Source organism: Schistocerca serialis, chromosome 1 (genome assembly GCF_023864345.2).
Source record: "Schistocerca serialis cubense isolate TAMUIC-IGC-003099 chromosome 1, iqSchSeri2.2, whole genome shotgun sequence".
Classification (NCBI taxonomy): Eukaryota; Metazoa; Arthropoda; class Insecta; order Orthoptera; family Acrididae; genus Schistocerca; species Schistocerca serialis.
In genome coordinates, this window is record NC_064638.1 from 433,526,157 (window position 1) to 433,547,982 (window position 21,826).

The following is a 21,826-nucleotide window of genomic DNA, read 5'->3' on the forward strand; positions in this document are numbered from 1 at the left end:
TCATTCGCTTGCAGCATTTCCCATATTCCTGCAAGAGGTTCGGACCCTATTGTGCATCTGCATTGAGGACACCGTAGCAGTCATGCTTACAGATATACTAAATGTGTCTGATGTTTGTTCTGTTGGACATACCTGACTTGGCAGTGGCTTGTCATCTCAGTTCTTGATATTATTGTTTCTCTTCTCTCTGAAGTTGTCTCTAATTTTCCTATAGGCAATGTCTGTCTGTCTTGCAGTTCTTGCTTCTACAGCCTTGCATATTTTTTAATAGCCATTCCTGCAGAGCCATTTTGCACTCTCTGTCAATCTTTTTTCCAATGTCTGTACACCACCCTTTTGCCTACATCATCTGCAACATTTTTGTATTTTCTCCTCTCATCAATTAAGTTCAATATCTCCTGAGTTATCCAGGAATTTCTTAAGGTCTTGTATTTTCATCTATGTGATTCACTGCTACCTTCCCTATCCATCTTTAAGCGACTCGCTCATCATGTACTGTAGTCCTTCCCTCTGTTTCACTCAAATGTTTCCTAATGTTCCATCTGAAGCTTTGAACATCATCTGGTTCCTTCAATTCGTTCAGGCTGCTTCTCCTTAATTTTCATTTTTTTGGCATTTCTTCAGGTTTAGTCTGCAGTTTAAAACCAATAAATTAAGGTTGGAGTTCACTTTTGCCATTGGAAGTGTCTTACATATTAAAATCTTCTTTTGAAATCTCTTAGTTTCACATAATCAATCTGAAAACCTGCAGCATCTGCAGGTCCCTTCCACATATACAATCTTCTTTCATTACTCTCAAACCAATTGTTAGCAATGATCAAATTATGCTCTGTGCAAAATTCTACCAGGTGGCTTCCTCTTTCTTTCCTTTTTCCCAGTTAATGTTCTCCCACTATTTTTCCTTCTCTTCCTTTTCATATTCTCGAATTACAGTCACGCACCAAATTAAATTTTCATCTCCTCTATCTGAATAAGTTTCTTTATTTTGTGATACATTCTTTCAATCTCTTCTACACCTGAAGGCTTGTTGGCATATAAACTTGGACTAATGTGGTGGGTGTTGACTTCTTGTAGAGTAGCCATCTAAATATTAGAGTGGCGAAGAAAATAAATGGAGGGAGAGGAGAGGGGGATTGATGGCATGGGGGGGGGGGGAGGAGACTGACGTAATGCTTCACTATAAGGGGTGATAAAGAAGTTTCCATTTGAGGGTGCTGTTACATGTGCAACATAGTGCGACTCTGATGCAGGTATGTAAGCACTGACATGCAGGCAAGGGATTAGTGCGACATTTGTGTCCCTCTGAAGTGCACGTGATAAATGTCGAAACATGAACTATAGCGATATTACCACTTGTGTCCAAACAGGATCAACATGCTGTTATCTGTTTCTTTGTTGCCGAAGGATAATGGAGAATGAAAAATGTGGTTGGGGCAGCATATCTGCCAAAAACCACCATTGGGGTGGTGCTGCTTCACAATAATGCACTTTCCCATATCACATATATCGTAAAACAAAAGTTATGCCAAGTGGGAGACAATGTTGTGTTGTCCTCACCGTCATTTCCTCATCATCGATGTGCAAGTCACTGAGGTTGCATCAAATAAAAAGACTTGCACTACACAGTTGAACAACTTCTGGCCAAAAATGCCACATGACCATTTCATTTCCCATTGCATAAACAAGACCACACAACAGAGAGAGAGAGAGAGAGAGAGAGAGAGAGAGAGAGAGAGAGAGAGAGAGAGAGAGAGATTTGTGTTTCCAGCCCCATGTTGCATCAGTCTACCACTAATTATACTGGAGCAAATTACCAGTAGTTCACACACATTTGAAAGGGAAGAGGAGTACATTTTTTGGAAGCAGTAACGCAAATGTTCAGCTTGTCACATAACATTTAATTTTATAGAGGCTGGGGGCAATTATCCGTTTAACATGTAAGGATATAGGTATGCCACAGGATGCACACTCTAGTGCAACATGAGATTCTTCAGAGTAACAAGTTCTTCTATTATCTCATAAACTGATGAAAGATATTTGAGTATTCAACTATACACACTCTTTGTGGTGTATATGCAGATGAGGAAAGAGGATCCTCCAAACACCAGCAAGGCGGGGCAGCAACTGCACATGTCCACCTGCTGTGAAGGCCCACTTATGCTTTGAAGCTCCAGCTTAGCGGTGCCTTGGAACTCAAGGAGAAAAGTGGTGCTGGTGACAATGGCCATGTCCAGAAACAGAGGCAGAGATGTCCAGAAACAGAAGAAGAGATAATCTGTAATCTACTGACTATTCTGTTATTAAATGACTGAAGGAGAGCTACTGTTACAAGCTTAGCTATATGAGAGTAGTAGCATAGCGATCTGTATACCCTCAACTGTATGTGCTTACGAAAGAAGCAGACTACAGAAAAGTTTGCTAAGAATGGTTATGATAGTTTGCAGCAAGTTGGAGTAGTTGTGCACTCTTTAAAGCAAATGGAAATGAAGTTTCATAATTAGAAATAATGGAACTGAGTCTACTGCATCAAGACTCTACGATGAGGTGACCGTTATGGTTGAATAAGGTAAGATTTATTATGAACAGCATCAGGGTGACAGATAGTAAATGAAGCTGTCTGAAGCAGGTCTACCACAAGAATCCACTATTATTTCACTTCAATTCTCAAAACATATTATTGAGAAAGAAAGCACTCTCAGGACATTTTTGACAGGTTCACAACATTTGTAAAGATGCATTAACTGACCGCAAATTCCACCGCACCAACCTGCACCAATCTGCACTGCATCTGCGAGTCTCCAGAGGAACTGTCTAATTATAATATAGGAATCTGGCCTCCACACATGGGAATTCTATGTGTCATTCATTCTTAATTCACATTATAACACAGTGAATCATAAATGGTGCATCAAATGTTACAACTGACTGTAGGAATGACTTATCATGTTCCATATCGTGGCTGCAGCAGGGTTTGAATTCACACTGGACAACTCAACAAGCAAACACTGATGCAGATGTGCTGCACCACTCAAATGCCAGGCAGTGTAGTGTGAGAAATATTGGAATCTGATCACGTCTTCCATTTTGTATGAGGACCCACGGTCCTCAAGCAGGTTCCACAGATCCAGTAAGCTATTTCTGCATGGGAAGCCCAACAGTACTGCAATGGAAGTTATGTGACAAAGGCCTTCCACATAGTGTTGTCAGGAATGTAACATCACTGTTCTATAGCTGGACTGAGCAAAGAAGACTTGTTACCATCCACATGATCTGTCACTCTGATGCTGTCCACGATAATTTTTCACCTTAATAGCTATCACTTTACTTGAAATTTCTTGATCTAGTGGATCTGCTATGCAGTGCCACCAATTATTCCCTGTGACTTCTTCATCTTCTACCGAGGATGTGGCATCATATTGACCTGGCTCACATTTTTTTTCACTATTTGTGAATAATAAATGTTCACCCACCTCTGACAAGGGTCCCACCATGTCCACAGCTGCAGACAGACTGGCTACTCAAGGCCACAAGCCTCTCCCACCACCTGCCACTAATGCATGCATGTTTTTGTCACTCTCAGGTCATTTTGACAAGTATGTTGCAGAGGGAAGGTTAATGAACCGCAGCAAGAAATATTTTGCTGCAGATCTGTCTCCAATATTTGGGTATCTCAGACAGAAGAAAACAACAACAGTATTGTTTCAAACTTAACAACTAATTCTGAGACAATACCGAAGTTGAATCACTTAATCTGTTCAAGTTTGAACTGTTTCAGATGAATGCACACCTCCCATGAACGTAAATGAAGGTCATAATCCCAGTGACATCAATTCACATTCACATAAGAGGTAGAAGATGAGTGATCGGGGCATGACGTGCAGAGTTCATAAGAGGTAGAAGATGTGGGATCAGGGCATGACGTGCAGAATTTAGTGACGGATTTACAACTCAAAAATGAGAAGTTTAATAAGAGTATGCGAGAACAGACTGAAATTATTTGAGACTACCAATCTTAAAAGGATGATAAAAGAAAATGCAAGTGTGATTTAATTTTTACTACATCATGTAAGTTTCTTAAAAGCAACTTGACTTTCAACAAACATGGTTTACATTGAATTCTCTCTCTCTTTGTTGCTGTAAATCTGTTTGTGGTAGTAAAAATAAATAACGACTTTCGTCATAGTGATTCAGTGCTATGCATAAGTTATTATCTAAATAATATGCAAGATTGTTAATAAACAGCTTTCTCCCAAACCTTTTCACTGTCTTCACCTCCAACAATAAATGTGACAGCAAATAACAGGAAGGGACTGAATCACCATCTGGGAACATTCACTTTTAATAAGAAACTGGAATTACTTCACATTCCACCATGTGTAAAAAGTTATGAGTTTGATACACCATAACAACTGTAACAAAGAGAAATATCTTATTTTAAATAATTGTAGATAAAAATCTGTGGACCTAAGAAGAAAATTAGTGCCACTGCAAGTTTTTTTGTTGCACTGATGGGTTTCTTGAACTAGATGCACATATTTCTTCTGTATATCGCTCTCTGTAACTTGCAAAACTGACTGACATTAAATCTAAAATGATATTTGAATTTTTTGTCATCATTTACAAAATGCTTCTTAATCAAAATGTTATAAGAACCTCCAGAGTAATGTGGTGCAAAACATCCTTAATCTTCTTCTTCTTCCTCCTCCTCTTCCTTCTGTTGAGGAGCCACAATAGCATTAACATTTCACCTTTTCCTATTTGTAGTAAAATAGCTAAGTAGTTCAAAGTCAAATCCAATTGAGGCATGCTTCTCTCCATCCTGCTGCCGACTGCTCAATGTAGCTGTGGCTGGAGCCTCTCCTTGGTAAATGGGGGTGACTGTGGCTGAGTGGTGGGTACATCATCGTATACCTGAGCGACAAATGGCGGTCAGGCTCAGATGCAGTTGCAGGCAAGAGGTGCACCTTGGACAATGCACCTTTAGCATGAAATTTCAATAGAATGGAATATTATGTTGTTGCTTCAATCACCACAGAGGTGACCTTGTTCCTTACTGAACAAATATCTTGTTAACCTGTTAATATCTTTCTCTGGAGAAATGCTTAATAACATGGCTCCTTCATGATGAAGTGAATGGCGTAAGTCCACTGGTGTTAAATCTGGAATAAGGGAAATGTGTATGATCTGGTACCCATAATTTTCCCCTAGATTGTTTAATGAAAACTGACATATGTGCTGCAGCACAGTCAGGGAGAAGAAACTAATTTACATATGGGGAAATATATGATCTGTAAGGTTTTACAGCATGCAGAGGGATTATACAAGAAAGCAGACTTTTCTGGGAAAATCCACAGAAGAAATCTCCTTGGGTTACCAACCATGTAATATATGAAACATTATAAAAAGTTTAGATGTCCTTTGCCAGATGATGATGACGAAGATGATGATGAGGGATTTGAAACACTGCCAAAGGAGAATGTTTACTTGGATAATAAACTGAGAAGATTTCTTCAAAAGCAGGATATATACACACACAATACTTCAGATTTTTGCAACTAGTTATCATAAAATCTGTCTGTTCCTCACAGAGGAAACAGCAAAATATTGACACACCAGCAGTAAGCCACAGCAAGATAATTACTAATTCTTCAATTAGCACTGAGATCCTCTGAGAAGATAAGAAAAGAGGAGAGGTTACAATGGTGTGTCTCTGCTTTATCATTAGTAATTTCGTATGTGACATGCTTCACCTACTATTCAGTTAACGATTGGAATCTATTTCTTCATAAGCTTGGAAATATATTGGATCATTTCACAGCAACTGTCGCATGTACAACATGGTGTTTATTGTATTATAACACCCATACTTTTAATTTAAGTGAAGTACCTACAGAATCTATTGTTCGCTTCTCAACCTACCTGTAACACATAAATAATGAGGCAGTCTTTCTCCTGGGAATACTTCATGTTGAGATAGTGAATTAAATTGGGGTGCCTCAATTTGTGGAGGTAATTTAACTCCTGTTCTATGCTTGAAACCTGAAACGAAAGGAAGAACAAAACGTTTACTGACAAAACAGTGAAAAATACAATGCATCACCATTATTTTAGATACATATCCACTACTATTTAGTTTGACTGAAGAAGGAGAAGAAGAAGAAGAAGAAAGGAAACAGACCAATATTCAACATTATAACATTTGGTCAGTTACCAAATCTTACTGTTGAACACTTTGGTTTCACTGCAGACTGTTGTTGGAATTAATCTGTATTTCAGGTGACTTGCAACTGTTTCTGTCTTCTTGGCTGATAAGCACACATCTTCTGTCAAAAAATATTATTAGTTGTGATGAACTGGTTTACTCAATACCCCACTAGTACAACAAACAGTAGATAATTACTGTTCAGAGCTTGGACAGCTAATATCTATATTGCCTGGATAATTGGCAATAACTCAGCACTTTCAAGACATTGAATACTATAACACAATTTTCACCAGATCCTCTCCCAACACACATCCTCTCCCAACACACACACACACACACACACACACACACACACACACACACACACACACACACAAACAAACGTGCACACATACATTCCCATAGTTACTGTGCCAGTATGCTTAGTAAGTCTGGAATCTGTGCTGCTACATTCATCTTCTTGTTTACGCAGAAGTCTACTGTTCAACACTTCCATTATGCAATAAACTGTTCTTTTAGAGATATCAATGTTTGAATTTCATCCTGTTCTTCCCATTACCATATTAAAGAAATGTAACTTTGTTGCTTATTACTTAATTTGTGTATCATACTTAGTAAATTATCACCTATGGCTCAGTAACAAAAGTCACCTTATAGCTGCCTGGCCACTAACTGGAGAATACTAGTTTCTCAATGCAACCAACGAAAGAACTTCTTGTCATAATAGCCAAGAATGTATTAAACATGTATTCCACCATGGTCAACAGAGATTTCCACACACTACTTCTTGGTAACATACTAGATGACACCTTCATCTGAAAATGCAATCAATATGAGTGTAAACTGTATAGTGAACAAATGTGTTACCAGTTTTTATCTCTATTATAAATAAAGCCATACCTTTTTTAATTACTTTCTCTTGCATTTAAACGTGCACACATCAACTACAAGTTTACAGTGTAACTTAACTAATACCAAGTAGCAATGCCCACGAACAATATTTTACTGATAAGTGTGCAAGACTAAAAATGCAAAATTTGTTTATAGTGCTGACATTTGAAGCAAAGGTTTGAGATATAAGGACCCATTTTAAGTACAATGTAACTAGTCATTATGTATTTGGGAAAAATTGGAGTATTATTTGTCAATGTAAATTTAACTGTTTTCTAAAGCTTGGGATGTCTATTGAAGAGACCTAACACTCACCAGCCTTGCTAGAGATGAGGGATGGTAATTTCAGTGGCTATTTGGTTGCTCTCTGGATTTCACTGCGTGATGAGACGTAGCCGTTTTTCATAACAGAGTCCTATTCTTAGAGGCATTACATACTTCGAAAGTGCTATACGCTGGATGCCTATTTGTAGGTAGAATGGATAATCTGAGGAAAATAAAAGCAACAGAGATGCACTTTCAACAAGGGATCCTAGGAAAGACAAGAAAGGACAGTATAACGAATGAAACAATACAAAACAACCTTCAGATCAATCCTCTAAAAGAAACTACAAAGAGAAATGTGCTTAAATGGCTTGGCCACCTTAAAAGAATCGGACAAGAAAGACTTCCAAGATGAGCTCTAAAATGGACAAAACCTGGGAGAAGACCAACTGGAAGACCAAGAAAAAGTTAGTGTCCAGATGAAGGATGATGAGTACCGATTAGGTCTGCAATGGAAGGAAATGCTGTACTACAGACTGTAGGAGAAAAGAGAAGTTTGGAAAAGGTTTTGTGAATGACCTGTATAAGCAGAAATATTTTAGCGAAGAAGAAGAAGGAGTAAAAATTTTGAAGTGAGTCCTACTGGATTCTTACAATTAGAAAAACAATATTGAAAATATTTAGTGCTCTGTTACTATGAAGAGTATGTTTCTCAGGGGATGCTCTCTGTTGACTATCAAAGGCTCTTCTTATAAGTGGACATAACTGCTGACAAGCTGTACTTTAGGATGGCCCTGGTTTGTCGACTTTTTAGAAGCTCAACTCCCATGCCCTTATCTGGTTCCAATCAACAAAAGACCAATCTGTGAAAAATTTTAGCTTCTCAAACTACTTCAAAGTGACACCCAATGGCAAAGAAGTTTCTGAAATTTTCACAAATTTGTTGGTAGTGAATGATGTTATCCCACCCACAAGTCCATTTGTTTCCACAGCTTTCAGGTACCACCCACGGTCTAGTTGTTTATGCCACTTTCAGCTGTAAAGACTGCTAGAAAATTAATCACATCACAATTAGCTTTTATTCAATACCATGTTATAATGGTATGTGCAAAAGATTCCTCTAACACAATATTATTTTGTAACATCAGTATTTTTAAGTTAAGTGTTTGGTTTCCTTATTTTGTAACCACTTATGAAGCATCCTTTGTGAATGATTTTTCATTTATTGTTTCAAACTACATCAAACCCAAACCAGCAAGTCATAAGCATTTGCATCTACAGTATAACCTCGTTAGCGCGAACTCGCATAAGACGAACACATGGTTAACGCGAAAAAAATATTGGTCCTGCCAGCAATACATTAGTTCTTATGGTATCTTTTATCGGTTAACACGAACTTTGGTTAAGGCGAATTACAAACTCTGTTTCAGTTCCTAGCCTAATTAAATTTCACTGTAACACAAACTTCCGATCTTAAGAGTATTCTAAAGCATAATTTTTTTTATGAAATGAATATAGGAAATGTAGCTACAAAGCTACTTATACTTATTGCTGACTCATTTGTAACATATTGTAGGTCGGTAGCCGCGATTATCACCTCAACAATCAGAGTATGTTGTACATCGTAAGACATTCAATAATGTGTGCAGCAGCATTTAGGAATGTACTCAGTGCCAGATTTGACAGGTGTTCTGTTAGTCATAGCCATATCGAGTTGGAATACTGAATAAAAACTACAGTTACAACCGGGACCATAGCACACGAAAATGGCAAAGAGGACACAGACAGCTCTAAATGTACAGTTAAAGCTTAAGATTCTAGATGAACTGGACTGGAATACTGAATAAAAACTACAGTTACAACCGGGACCATAGCACACGAAAATGGCAAAGAGGACACAAGACAGCTCTAAATGTACAGTTAAAGCTTAAGATTCTAGATGAACTGGACTGTGGTACCAAGAAAACAGCAACTGCAGAGCAGTTTGGAATACCTAAATCTACTTTATCTACGATTATTAAAAATCGAGAAAAAATTATTAATGCTGCAGCATCATGTTCTGGAGACAAATCTAAACGACTTCATACCGCCAAGTATGAAGACATCGAGACGTTAATGCTAGAATGGTTCGATCATATGCGTGCATCTAACATACCTTTAACTGGCCCTGTGATTTAGTCAAAAGCAAATGATATTGCTAAAGATATGGGCATCGAAGACTTCCGTTGTTCTGCTGGTTGGTAGTATCGGTTCCAAAAGAGCCATTCAATTTCATCTGTACAAATTTGTGGTGAAGCAAATAAAGTTGATGAAGAAAGTGCGAACAGCTGGTTGGTTGCATGAATTCAACCAAGCGAGGGAAAAGTAAGCATCGTGTGATGTGTTTAACATGGACGAAACTGGATTTTTCTACAATGTTTTTCCAAATCACACCCTGGGAATAAAAGGTGATAAATGTCACGGTGGAGTACGAAGCCAACAACGTGTGACTGTTGTACTGTGCTGTAAAGCTGACGGCAGTGAGAAGTTTCGTCCCTGGGTTATCGGTAAATTCGAGAAACCCACGTTGTTTTAAAAACATAAATATGGACACTTTACCTTGCATCTACTATCACCACAGGAAAACGTGGATCGATGGCACATCATTTCGCAAGTGGTTTCTTCATTTCAACAGTCGAATGGTTGCTCAAAATAGACATGTTCTTCTTACATTGGACATATGTACTGCCCATAACGTTCATGATCTGAACGTATCAAACATAAAGTTTCAGTTTTTTCCACCCAACGCCACAAGCCGCCTTCAGCCTTTGGACCAATGCATAATCTCTCTCATAAAGAGAGCGTATCATAAGCGACTTGTAAGAGCTGCAATTCGTGCTGCTGAAAACAAAAGTGCAACCCCAAATTGGAATATGCTTGACGCAATAAAAGTCATCACAGCAGCCTGGAACTCAGTATCGCCACATCATATAGGGAACTGTTTTAACAGAGCTTGGAGACATAGCAACACTGAAGATGTCCAAGAGTTAGAAGATGCCTCTTCACCTGATGAATGGACAGTTCTCCAGACGTTGCGAACCCTGGGATTAGTTTCGAAGAATTCATTAGTGTAGACGATGATGTTACCGTATGTGCTTCTGTGGAATCGAATGTGCCAAAAGCTGTGAACGAGGTGCAAGAAGGACCATCAGAAGAAAGTGAAGAGGAAGAGAATACAGATACCATTCCACGTACCCGTCACGAGATGTTTACAACCTTGGACTGTTTACAACGGTTCACTTCAACATCGAACGACACTGCTGGGTTTACGGACGCTATCATTACAATTGGTTGTGAAATTAAAAAATATTATTGTTCCCATGAACGTTAGCCAACCATGACCAAATTTTTTCCAAGAAAGTAACATACATAATTTGTTAGTACTTGGATTTTACAATCACTTTATAGTGTTATAAGTCTACAATAACATGACTGATAGTGTAGTGTATTACACATTAGTGTACTGCTGTACATGTATACTTATTAAAATCTGTGTTTTTCACTTAACACGAATTTTTTTAAAACGAACTCCTGATTTTTTGGTCCCTTCAGATTCATGTTAATGAAGTTTTACTGTATAATCATAGAGCTGTAAAGCTTACAAGAAAGGAAATCACAGCATTATTGATTCCAAAAGCTTGCAGTTCTTGGCAAAATGCACAGAGTGCTACTAGAAGAACTGACTAGGGTGCTGATATGTTATTCAAAACTTTATGATGAATGGAAATCATCACAGAAACAACTGCCAAGAAATGTGGACAAAAAGAGAAAGGGGGGAGGGGGAGGAAAGACACCTTCACGGTTGGGATGGGTAAAAAACTAAAACATAAGGAACAAGGATCACTAAGTCAGTTTGATAAGTATTTAAATTTATTTATTTTATTTTTCATTTTGATATTCCTCTGTAATGTTCAAGTATAATTTACTGTGCCCAATGTTCTCAGTAGGACTGTTGCTACGGCAAAGGTTGTTTGTTCCTGTGGAATGGGATCTGCTGACAACATGCTCATATGTGGACATTCTTGATAGCCAACAGGAAGTGTGGGCAATAAATCTCTTGTTAACTGATGGCCATCAACTGAGCATTGTTTTCAAGCTGCATACTCACTCTGATCCCTCCTTTCAGCTAGCAATATTATAATTCCTTTATCATTCCTTTTTTCTCAGATTTTGTTCCAACACTGAAATTTACGTTTTCTTATGACCACTGTGTATCTAGCTAAGATTTCACAAACCAATGTGAGTGAGACCATTCATATTCTGAAGAAGGAATAAACTTCCTATTTGTTCATGAAAATCTACACTTTATAATTCAAAGATCCCTAAACAATACTCACACAATGACTATGATGACACGCTCCCTTTTGCACTTGTACAAACTGGTGTCAGAAATGCAACAGCCCAAGTTTCACTCTGTAAGGAAAGCCATAATTTCATGATAAGATCTGCCATGTCTAAAACATCTGATGCTAGCTGGGCAGTAAGAGAATAGGTAGGGCAGTCACACTGTTTCACTCGCTACACAGCTGCCAGGACTTGACACTCAACAATGGGCTGTCGGTGCAGATATCTATCCATCATGAGACACAAGTTGTCCAGCTAGCTGCCATCATGGTGTTCTTGCCAAGTCATATGAATAATAATTGCCTCATCGTGTCTCTACCTCCTTGACGTCGAGATGACTGTCTCAAGTGTCACGAAAGCACTGTTTACAGCTGCCTACCTACCCAGCAGAAGATGCCAAGTAGGCAACAGCAATCAGTGAAGAGAGCAATAATTGTACGCTGATGTCTAAGGGGGCAGTCAAACGAAAATGAGACAGATAAAAAATGTATATAAACTGTTTATTATTTCAAAGGTTATCACCATAACTATTAATACAGTTATCTCACTATGAGACAAGCTGGTCAGTGCCTTCATGGAAAAATAATTTTGGTTGCCTACAGAACCATGATTGTAGCCAGTGGTACACCTCTTCATCTGAAACAAATCGATGGCCACAAATGTCGTTCTTCAGGATCCTAAAAATATGGAAATTGCATGAGGAGAGATTGGGAGAAGATGGAGGATGAATAAGGGCTTCACAGAGAAGCTGCTGCAGTGTAGTTGAAACAGCATTGTCAACAGGTGGGCAGAAGCCACTCTAGGAAGCTGTTACACATCCTCCATACAGTCCCAATGTTCCCCACGTGATTTTCTTATTTTAGCAGCACTGAAGAATTAGATTTGTGGTTTGCAATTTGGTTTAGATAAAGAGGTGCACACCTGGGTATAATCATAGTTCCTTCAGCAACCTCAAACATTTTTTCGTGAAGGCACTGAGTGTCTTGTCTCTCAATGGGATAAACGTATTAACTATTATGGTGATTACTTTTGGAATAATAAACAGTTTGTTTAGTTTTTTTCTACTTGTCTCGTTTTCATTTGATTATCTCTTATAATTTCAGGTGCAACGTCGGAGGGAAAATGCCTAGTGGTGTTGAATTCTGGTCAGAGCTGATGATGGTGGCAGTGGTCATGTGTGCATGAAGCGTGCTTGGTTGTGTGTGTGTGTGTGTGTGTGTGTGTGTGTGTGTGTGTGTGTGTTTTCTTTGCTGTAAAAGGCTTTGGCCAAAAGCTATAATGGGTAAAAGTCTTTTCGTTGTGCCTGTCTGTGACTCAATGTGTCACCTTTACGGTGTCTATATTTTTCTTAATATTACTGTTATTGAACTTATCTTAAGATGCCTATGATTTGCTCTCAAATGAGGGAGCTGCACAAGCAATCAAAGGAGACTCTAAAAGCTCTGGTAGAGCCTACCGCAACTCTTGTTCCTGTGAATATTGAACCGCAGGAACAGCTGTAAGCACAATAAGAGCCTTCAACTAATCAAAAAGTAGGCTTTAATGATCAGGCAACTGTTCAAGACACCATTACAAATTCCTTCTCTTGTATCACAATCCGAAGTGATAAACAGTTTCCCTGCTGTTAATTTCGTAACCTCCAGGAGCTCATGCTTGTGAGTATGTGGACTGATGACCATGGAATATCCAAGATGTATTTTCCTTTTTCATTCTTTCTGGCATCACTCTCGACCCTATAGACTTACTTCCTCTCTTTCCTGTCTCATCAGAAGCAATTAAAGCATCTTCTAATGTATTTCCTATTGACGGGTCAATGATAAATTTTCAGAATACTGATCTGAACATTAGCAAGGTTGATTCAGAATACTGACCTGAACATTAGCAAGGTTGACATGTCATAAATTTCTACCACCCCTGGTACTTATTTTCTAACACTACGATTCTGTCTTTAAATAATGATGATGAAACAACCGTGATTAAGACAAACAGTGCAAGTTATGCTGCATGCTGACAAAGGTAAAAAAAGGTGAAAAAATAGCCAAGAAGCACTAAAGGGTTAAAAATCGGTGCAAAAGTGATTCTTCTTCCTTTACAAACATTTAGTTATCGTCTTTTCTACCTCTTAGTACTTGCTCAACGAAGAAACTGAAAAACACGCTCTTTCACAGGTCATTGCTGGAAATGTAAAATATATCTTACTGGTCCAATCCTTTCTTTAATAATAATAATAATAATAATAATAATAATAATAATTAAAAATACTGTTTAATGTCTATTTGCTCAAATGGCTAGTTCAAAGAAAGTTGTACATTAATATGCATTGCGTGCACACTAACAAACGCACAAATGTTTTTAAAGTTTTCCCATTTTTCAGGAAACTTTGAAAATATCTTTAACAAAATTTGATTCATTATGTATTTTAACAACTGGTGCAATGGACTTGACATTTCTCCACAACTTTTACTTAGAATAAAAATGGAAATGGCGGGGTGGGGGTTGGAGGAAAATGTACCTCTTTTGCATAGAATTAATCAATGCATATACTTTTTTTCCAAATTCAGGCATTTGGGGATTGTTTAGCAGTTATCAGATTGAGCAGAAAATTTTCACACACCGTGTTTCAGGTGAATGGAATAGGATTACGGCATGGGGATAGCTAAATTTTACCTTTGAGAAAATTATTAGTAGCTAAATGGCACACTACAACATATGATGCCAAAGACATCATGTCATTTTACATATTAGAAACTATTCCAGCCAAGCAACTAGGGACTTAATGAGTGAATCAAGTAAAAACAGATGCAGTAGGAGCGAGGTGCACCAGACACTGTCCACTAACAACTGCTTCAACTCAACATCCAGAGCCGATGGTATATCTCATATTGAACTGAGAGAGAATATATGTGTACTTAACACATTACAGAAAAATGTTCTGAACTACTGTGAGGAATACCTACAAAGAATAAGATTGTGCCACATGGAAAACCTTTCAACTTTGATTTGAGTGCTTGGGGTTTGTCACTAAATTTTTTTCAGCTCTGCTGGAATCCTACTGAAAACAGTATCTGGCTAGTAGTGCAAAACTTTCTGTGTAATGGTGAAGAAAGTGTTACTGTCTCGTGTTCACTGGGTGGATGTTGCAATTCCTTCTGAATGAGTCAACACTGTTAACAACAGATCCCATAATGGAATATATATATACTGGGCTGGCAGAATTAGAATTTTAAGATACTCGAGCAACAGCCTGCAGAAAGTTCGCAAACTGACACTGTAGCTCAGTCTGACAGCCTTTTTTTGGGCTAAGGATATTCTTGATGAGTGCACGAAGTTACACAAAATTAACACCACGTAAGATTACATTGTGAAAATGAGCAAAATAAATGAGACTTCATGTTTCAGTGTCAGAGGCATTGGAGATTATTTTTATAATGAAGATGGCAGCATTCTTTCCTGTACAAGATTTTAAATGTGATAGTCTCAAGAAATCTCTCCGTCTACCCTCAATCCAAAGAATTTAAAACAATCAACTTAACTGAGTGTTTGACAAATCTGAGGCAATAAATTTTTGCTTTTACAATAGTTCTATATCAGAAACTCTACGCATAGAGTTTTGTGAGTTAAGTGTTAATCTTTTCTCTGAAATTGATTTTCTGACTACCTTGTTAGCAGGGACTGGAAAAATTCGCATTCTGTGATAAACATGAAATAAATGCGGATTCTGCCATAAAATGGAAATTACTTAATATGAGGTGCTATCCAAAATTTTTGGGGCTGGTGTTGCCATCTGTTGAAAACCTTACCTTTGGGCTAATGTTCACCATCACCCTCGAAGTAGTTCCCATCCGCACGTACACACTGGTCCCAGGACTTTGCCACAGGTCAAATGTTTTCTGGAAGTCCTGTTCTTTGAGGGTGTTTATCAACGCCAGCGATGATTCTTGAATCCTCTCTAGATGTCGAACCAACGGCCTTTCAAATTGAGTTTCAGTTTTGGGAATAGCACGAAGTCGCAAGGTGCCAAATATGGTGGGTACGGTGGGTGGGGTACAACTGCCATGTTGTTTTTTGCCAAAAAAGTCCTGATGAGCAAGGACGTGTGACAGGGCGCATTGTCGTGATGCAGCAGCCAGTTCCCTTGACGCCAAAGTTCAGGCCATCATCGCCGTACATTTTCACCGAGCCAGCGTAAAAAATCACAGCAGTCCATTGAATTCACTGTTTGGTTGGGTGGGACAAATCCTTCATGCACAATTCTCTTGTTATCAAAGAAAACGACCCCCCCACCCCATGAACCATGGACCTTGCTGTTGGTGGGGAGGATAGCGTGCCTCAGCGATACAGATAGCCGTACCGTAGGTGCAACCACAACGGATGGGTAGCAGCCTTTTCAGTAGTTGCAGGGGCAACAGTCTGGACGATTGACTGATCTGGCCTTGTAACACTAACCAAAGTGGCCTTGCTGTGCTGGTACTGCAAACGGCTGAAAGCAAGGGGAAACTACAGCCGTAATTTTTCCCGAGGGCATGCAGCTTTACTGTATGGTTAAATGATGATGGCGTCCTCTTGGGTAAAATATTCCGGAGCCAAAATAGTCCTTCATTTGGATCTCTGGGCGGAGACTACTCAGGAGGACGTTGTTATCAGGAGAAAGAAAACTGGTGTTCTACGGATCGGAGCATGGAATGTCAGATCCCTTAACAGGGCAGGTAGGCTAGAAAATTTTAAACAGGAAATGAATAGGTTAAAGTTAGATATAGTGGGAATTAGTGAAGTTCGGTGGCATGAGGAACAAGACTTCTGGTCAGGTGAATACAGGGTTATAAATACAAAATCAAATCGGGGTAATACAGGAGTAGGTTTAATAACGAATAGGAAAATAGGAATGTGGATAAGCTAATACAAACAGTATAGTGAACGCATTACTGTGGCCCAGATAGATACGAAGCCATTGCCTACCACAGTATTACAAGTTTATATGCCAACTAGCTCCACAGATGACAAAGAGATTGATGAAATATATGATGCGATTGATGAAATATATGATGAGATAAAAGAAATTATTCAGATAGTGAAGGGAGGTGAAAATTTAAGTCACGGGTGACTGGAATTCAATAGCAGAAAAAGGGAGAGAAGGAAATACAGAAGGTGAATATGGACTGGGGGGGAAGACATGAAAGAGGAAGCAGTCAGGTAGAATTTTGCACAGAGCATAACTTAATCATAGCTAACACTTGATTCAAGAAGGTTGTATACATGGAAGAAGCCTGGAAATACTAGAAGGTGTCAGATAGATTATATAATGGTAAGACAAAGATTCAGGAACCACGTTTTAAATTGTAAGACATTTCCAGGGGCAGATGTGGACTCTGACCACAATCTTTTGGTTATGAAGTGAAGATTTAAACTGAAGAAACTGCAAAAAGGTGGGAATTCGATGAGATGGGACCCGGATAGATTGAAAGAACCAGAGGTTGTAGAGAGCTTCAGGGAGAGCATTAGGGAACAATTGACAAGAATGGGGGAAAGAAATACAATAGAAGAAGAATGGGTAGCTTTGAGAGACAAAATAGTGAAGGTAGCAGAGGATCAAGTAGGTAAAAAGACGAGGGCTAATAGAAATCCTTGAGTAACAGAAGAGATATTGAATTTAACTGATGAAAGGAGAGGATGAAGTTAATGAAGCAGGGAAAAGGAAAACAAATGTCTCAAAAATGAGATCGACAGCAAGTGCAAAATGGCTAAGCAGGGATAGCTAGAGGACAAATGTAAGGATGTAAAGGCACATATCACTAGGGGTAAGATAGATACTGCCTATAGGAAAATTAAAGAGACCTTTGGATAAAAGAGAATCACTTGTATGAATATAAAGAGCTCAGATGGAAACCCAGTTCTAACCAAAGAAGGGAAAGCAGAAAGGTGGAAGAAGTATATAGAGGGTCTATACAAGGGTGATGTACTTGAGGACAATATTATAGAAATGGAAGAGAATGTACGTGAAGATGAAATAGGAGATATGATACTGCATGAAGAGTTTGACAGAGCCCTGATATACCTAAGTCGAAACAAGGCCCCCGGAGTAGACAACATTACATTAGAACTACTGACAGCCTTGGGAGAACAAGGCCTAACAAAACTCTACCATCTGGTGAGCAAGATGTATGAGACAGGCGAAATACCCTCTGTCCTCAAGAAGAATATAATAATTCCAATCCCAACGAAAGCAGGTGTTGACAGATGTGAAAATTACCGAACTATCAGTTTAATAAGCCATGGCTGCAAAATACTAACAAGAATTCTTTGCAGACAAATGGAAAAACTGGTAGAAGCAGACCTCGGGGAAGATCAGTTTGGAGCCCATACGAATGTTGGAACACGTGAGGCAATACTGACCCTACAACATATCTTAGAAAATAGATTAACAAAAGGCAAACCTATGTTTCTAACATTTGTAGACTTAGAGAAAGCTTTTGACAATGTTGACTGGAATACTCTCTTTCAAATTCTGAAGGTGGCAGGGGTAAAAAACAGGGAGCGAAAGGCTATTTACAATTTGTACAGAAACCAGATGGCATTTATAAGGGTCAAGAGGCATGAAAGGGAAGCAGTGGTTGGGAAGGGAGTGAGACAGGGTTGTACCCTATCCCCAATGTTATTCAATCTGTATAACGAGCAAGCAGTAAAGGAAACAAAAGAAAAGTTTGGAGTAGGTATCAAAATCCATGGGGAAGAAATAAAACCTTTGAGGTTCGCCGATGACATTGTAATTCTGTCAGACAGCAAAGGACTTGGAAGAGCAATTGAATGGAATGGACAGTGTCTGGAAAGGAGGATATAAGATGAACAACAACAAAAACAAAACGAGGATAATGGAATGTAGTCGAATTAAGTCGGGTGATGCTGAGGGAATTAGATTAGGAAATGAGACACTTAAAGAAGTAAAGGAGTTTTGCTATTTGGGGAGCAAAATAACTGACAACGGTCGAAGTATATAGGATATAAAATGTAGACTGGCAATGTCAAGGAAAGCATTTCTGAAGAAGAGGAATTTGTTAACATAGAGTATAGATTTCAGTGTCAGGAAGTTGTTTCTGAAAGTATTTGTATGGAGTGTACCACTGTATGGAAGTGAAACGTGGACAATAAATAGTTTAGACAAGCAGAGAATAGAAGCTTTTGAAATGTGGTGCTACAGAATAATCCTGAAGATTAGATGGGTAGATCACATAACTAATGAGGAGGTATTGAATAGAATTGGGGAAAAGAGGAGTTTGTGACACAACTTGACTAGAAGAAGGGATCCGTTGGTAGGAAATGTTCTGAGGCACCAAGGGATCACCAATTTAGTCAGCAATTTAGTATTGAAGGGCAGTGTGGAGGGTAAAAATCGTAGAGGGAGACCAAAAGATGAATACACTAAGCAGATTCAGAAGGATGTAGGTTGCAGTAGGTACTGGGAGATGAAAAAGCTTGCACAGGATAGGGTAACATGGAGAGCTGCATCAAACCACCCTCTAGACTGAAAATCACAACAAAAACAGCAAAGAAAATGATGATCATGCTCTTCACATTGCTCTTCACTAGCCTTGCTTTTTTGGGTCTTGGAGAACCCGGGATCTTCCATTGGGAAGATTGTTGCTTTGTCTCTGGGTCATAACTGTAAATCTAGCTCTCATCGCCGGTGATAACCCATGACAAGAAGGTTGGATCATCATATGCGGGCCGACGTAGGTCCGTGCACACTTCAACCCACTGTGCCTTATGATCGGCAGTCAAGATCTTTGGCACAATTTTTTTGGCGACACGATGCATGCCCACTTCATCAGTCAGCATTCATTGACATGTCTCATAACCAATACTCACTTCATCCTCAAGATCTTGAATGGATCAACGTCGATCCGCACGAACTAACTGTTGAAGTTTGGCAACATGGCAACAATGTCTGGCGTCATGCGGCTAACGGGCCTTCCAGTGTAACATCTTCAACATCTGTAAGGCCAGCCCTGAACTGAGCAGGCCACTCAAACACACACATACGGTTCATGCTCTGTCCCCCAAACACTTGTTGAATCACTGAAAGGGTTTCCGTAGCACTTTTCCCAAGGTCTGCACAGAATTTGATACACACGCACTGTTCTGTTCGCAAATCCATCGTAAAATCGCCCCACACCAAACACAGAATATTACGGAAACCACTGTGGACACGCAACACATACTCCCAGCTGAATGCCACTCCGCACACTGGCTCCTCAAATACACAGCCCTCACCAACTAGCAGTGCAAAGAACTTTCCAGATGGCAGCACCAGTCCTGAAAATTTTGGATTCTACCTCGTAGTACTATTTCACAACGAACTGTGTCTAAATGGACTAATTTATCAGAGAGAGTTTGAAATAGCTTTGTTTTCTACAAACAAATATAGAAAATTTAAACAATTCTCAGTTAATGGTATCGTACAGCATCTGGCAAAGTCCAATGTAAAAAGATAATGTATGTAAGAACATGATTGCAAAATAAAAGTGTACAAATGCAATGACATATAAACGTGTTCAATGACCTGGTCCTATACCAACTGGGGAATGTTGAGTGGTCTGTTGAAGATACATGCTGCGTAATGCAACATAGTACTCAGCCATGGGACCTAGCATTTTATAACAAAGAATTGAGTACATAAAGATTAGAAGATGGTGTAATTCAGACACCTTTAACATGGCAAATTAGGTGGCAGATGTTTAGAACTGTGGCTTCATTGAATACCACTAGAGGTTAGGCCTGAACTATCTCATTAACAATACTCTGCTAACCTCAACAAACAATTGCGCAGTAGCTGTTTCTGAATGCTTTGTGTTGTGTGTTGCTTGTTGGTTTCTTTTCTAATTCAGAAGTAAGCAAAATCCTATTGTGTTTACACTTGTGGCCATCTGCCACTGCAGCCTATAGTGCCCGCATTCTGTGCTATAGGAACTGGAAAACAAAATCTGTAACATTTTCTGACTGGGCCGAACTTCTTCCCCTAACGGAAAAAAAAAAAGAAAGAGAGTCATTCTACATTTGGATCTAGGTCTGTGCTCAAGTGTCTTGTCAGTTCTATCTGTAGCATTGTTAAGCATGGGTTGCATGGCTATGAATGCCACCAAAGATCGAAATTTATAGTCTGCAGATTTTGGAATCGCCACATTGGGCGGTAAAAGACAAAGAAATTCCAGAAACACTTTAAATCAAAGATGCTCAGTTCACCAATGGGAAAATGCTGCTGCTTTTCAACAGAACCATCATTTTTGAAAGCTTAAATATAGCCAAGCGAAGGAAACAAACCCCATTTCAGATGAAAAAGATGAAGTTTTTGCAAAACATTCCAGTCAAAAAGTTCCCAATCAGAACTTTTCATTTTTAACAGCCAGTTTCACAGAATTAGGATTCATTTATCTTCACTCATATAGCATGACAGGATTTTAAATTTGCGTGTCTAATCATTTACATGCAAATAAAGAGTTGCAAATTTCAACAAAAGTAGGAGCAAATTTTGCAAAAAATAGATGCTAGATTTTCGGTCCCTGCTTATTAGCTGTATCATTTATATTACATTACATGTCTTTCACAATAATGCTTATGTAATTGCACTCTCTCTGGCCCAATTGGTTGGAAAGCTGTTGTATCTTTTCCTGAGACAAACAAGGTCAACAATTTTTGCACCTGGTCCTCGATATCTTGGAAACTGGCGGTGGGACGGAGCTAGTCCCGTACGTGCGGGAAGAGGCTATATAGATCACCCGAAGTATTAAAACCATCATTTCAACTTTTCTCTATTTTTATTAATCCAGTCTCTCAACTTTTTGGAATGACAAGCATAATAAATACATATCTACACTCATGCTCATAAATTTAGGATAATTGCAGAATGTGGTGCCACACAATGTGGCACTACACAAAACTGGCACTAATAGCACAGGCACATAGGGAACAGGCACTACACAGATATGTAAGTTCACGGTATTGGTGATAAGTTGAGAAAACCGTCCCGATACATACGTACTACAAAATGTCACTGTTTCCTGCTCATGTACCCCGACATCAATATGGGATATG

At 38.9% G+C, this 21,826-nt stretch overlaps 1 protein-coding gene across 1 annotated transcript in view; it reads right to left on the reverse strand.

Annotated features, from left to right (window-relative positions):
- LOC126472623 (eIF-2-alpha kinase GCN2) overlaps positions 1–21,826 on the reverse strand; it is a 304,310-nt gene that overhangs the window by 160,554 nt on the left and 121,930 nt on the right. Inside the window, exon 8 of the mRNA XM_050099946.1 lies at positions 5,920–6,039. Coding sequence (XP_049955903.1) covers positions 5,920–6,039 — 120 coding nt within the window. The remainder of the gene's footprint in view (positions 1–5,919; positions 6,040–21,826) is intronic.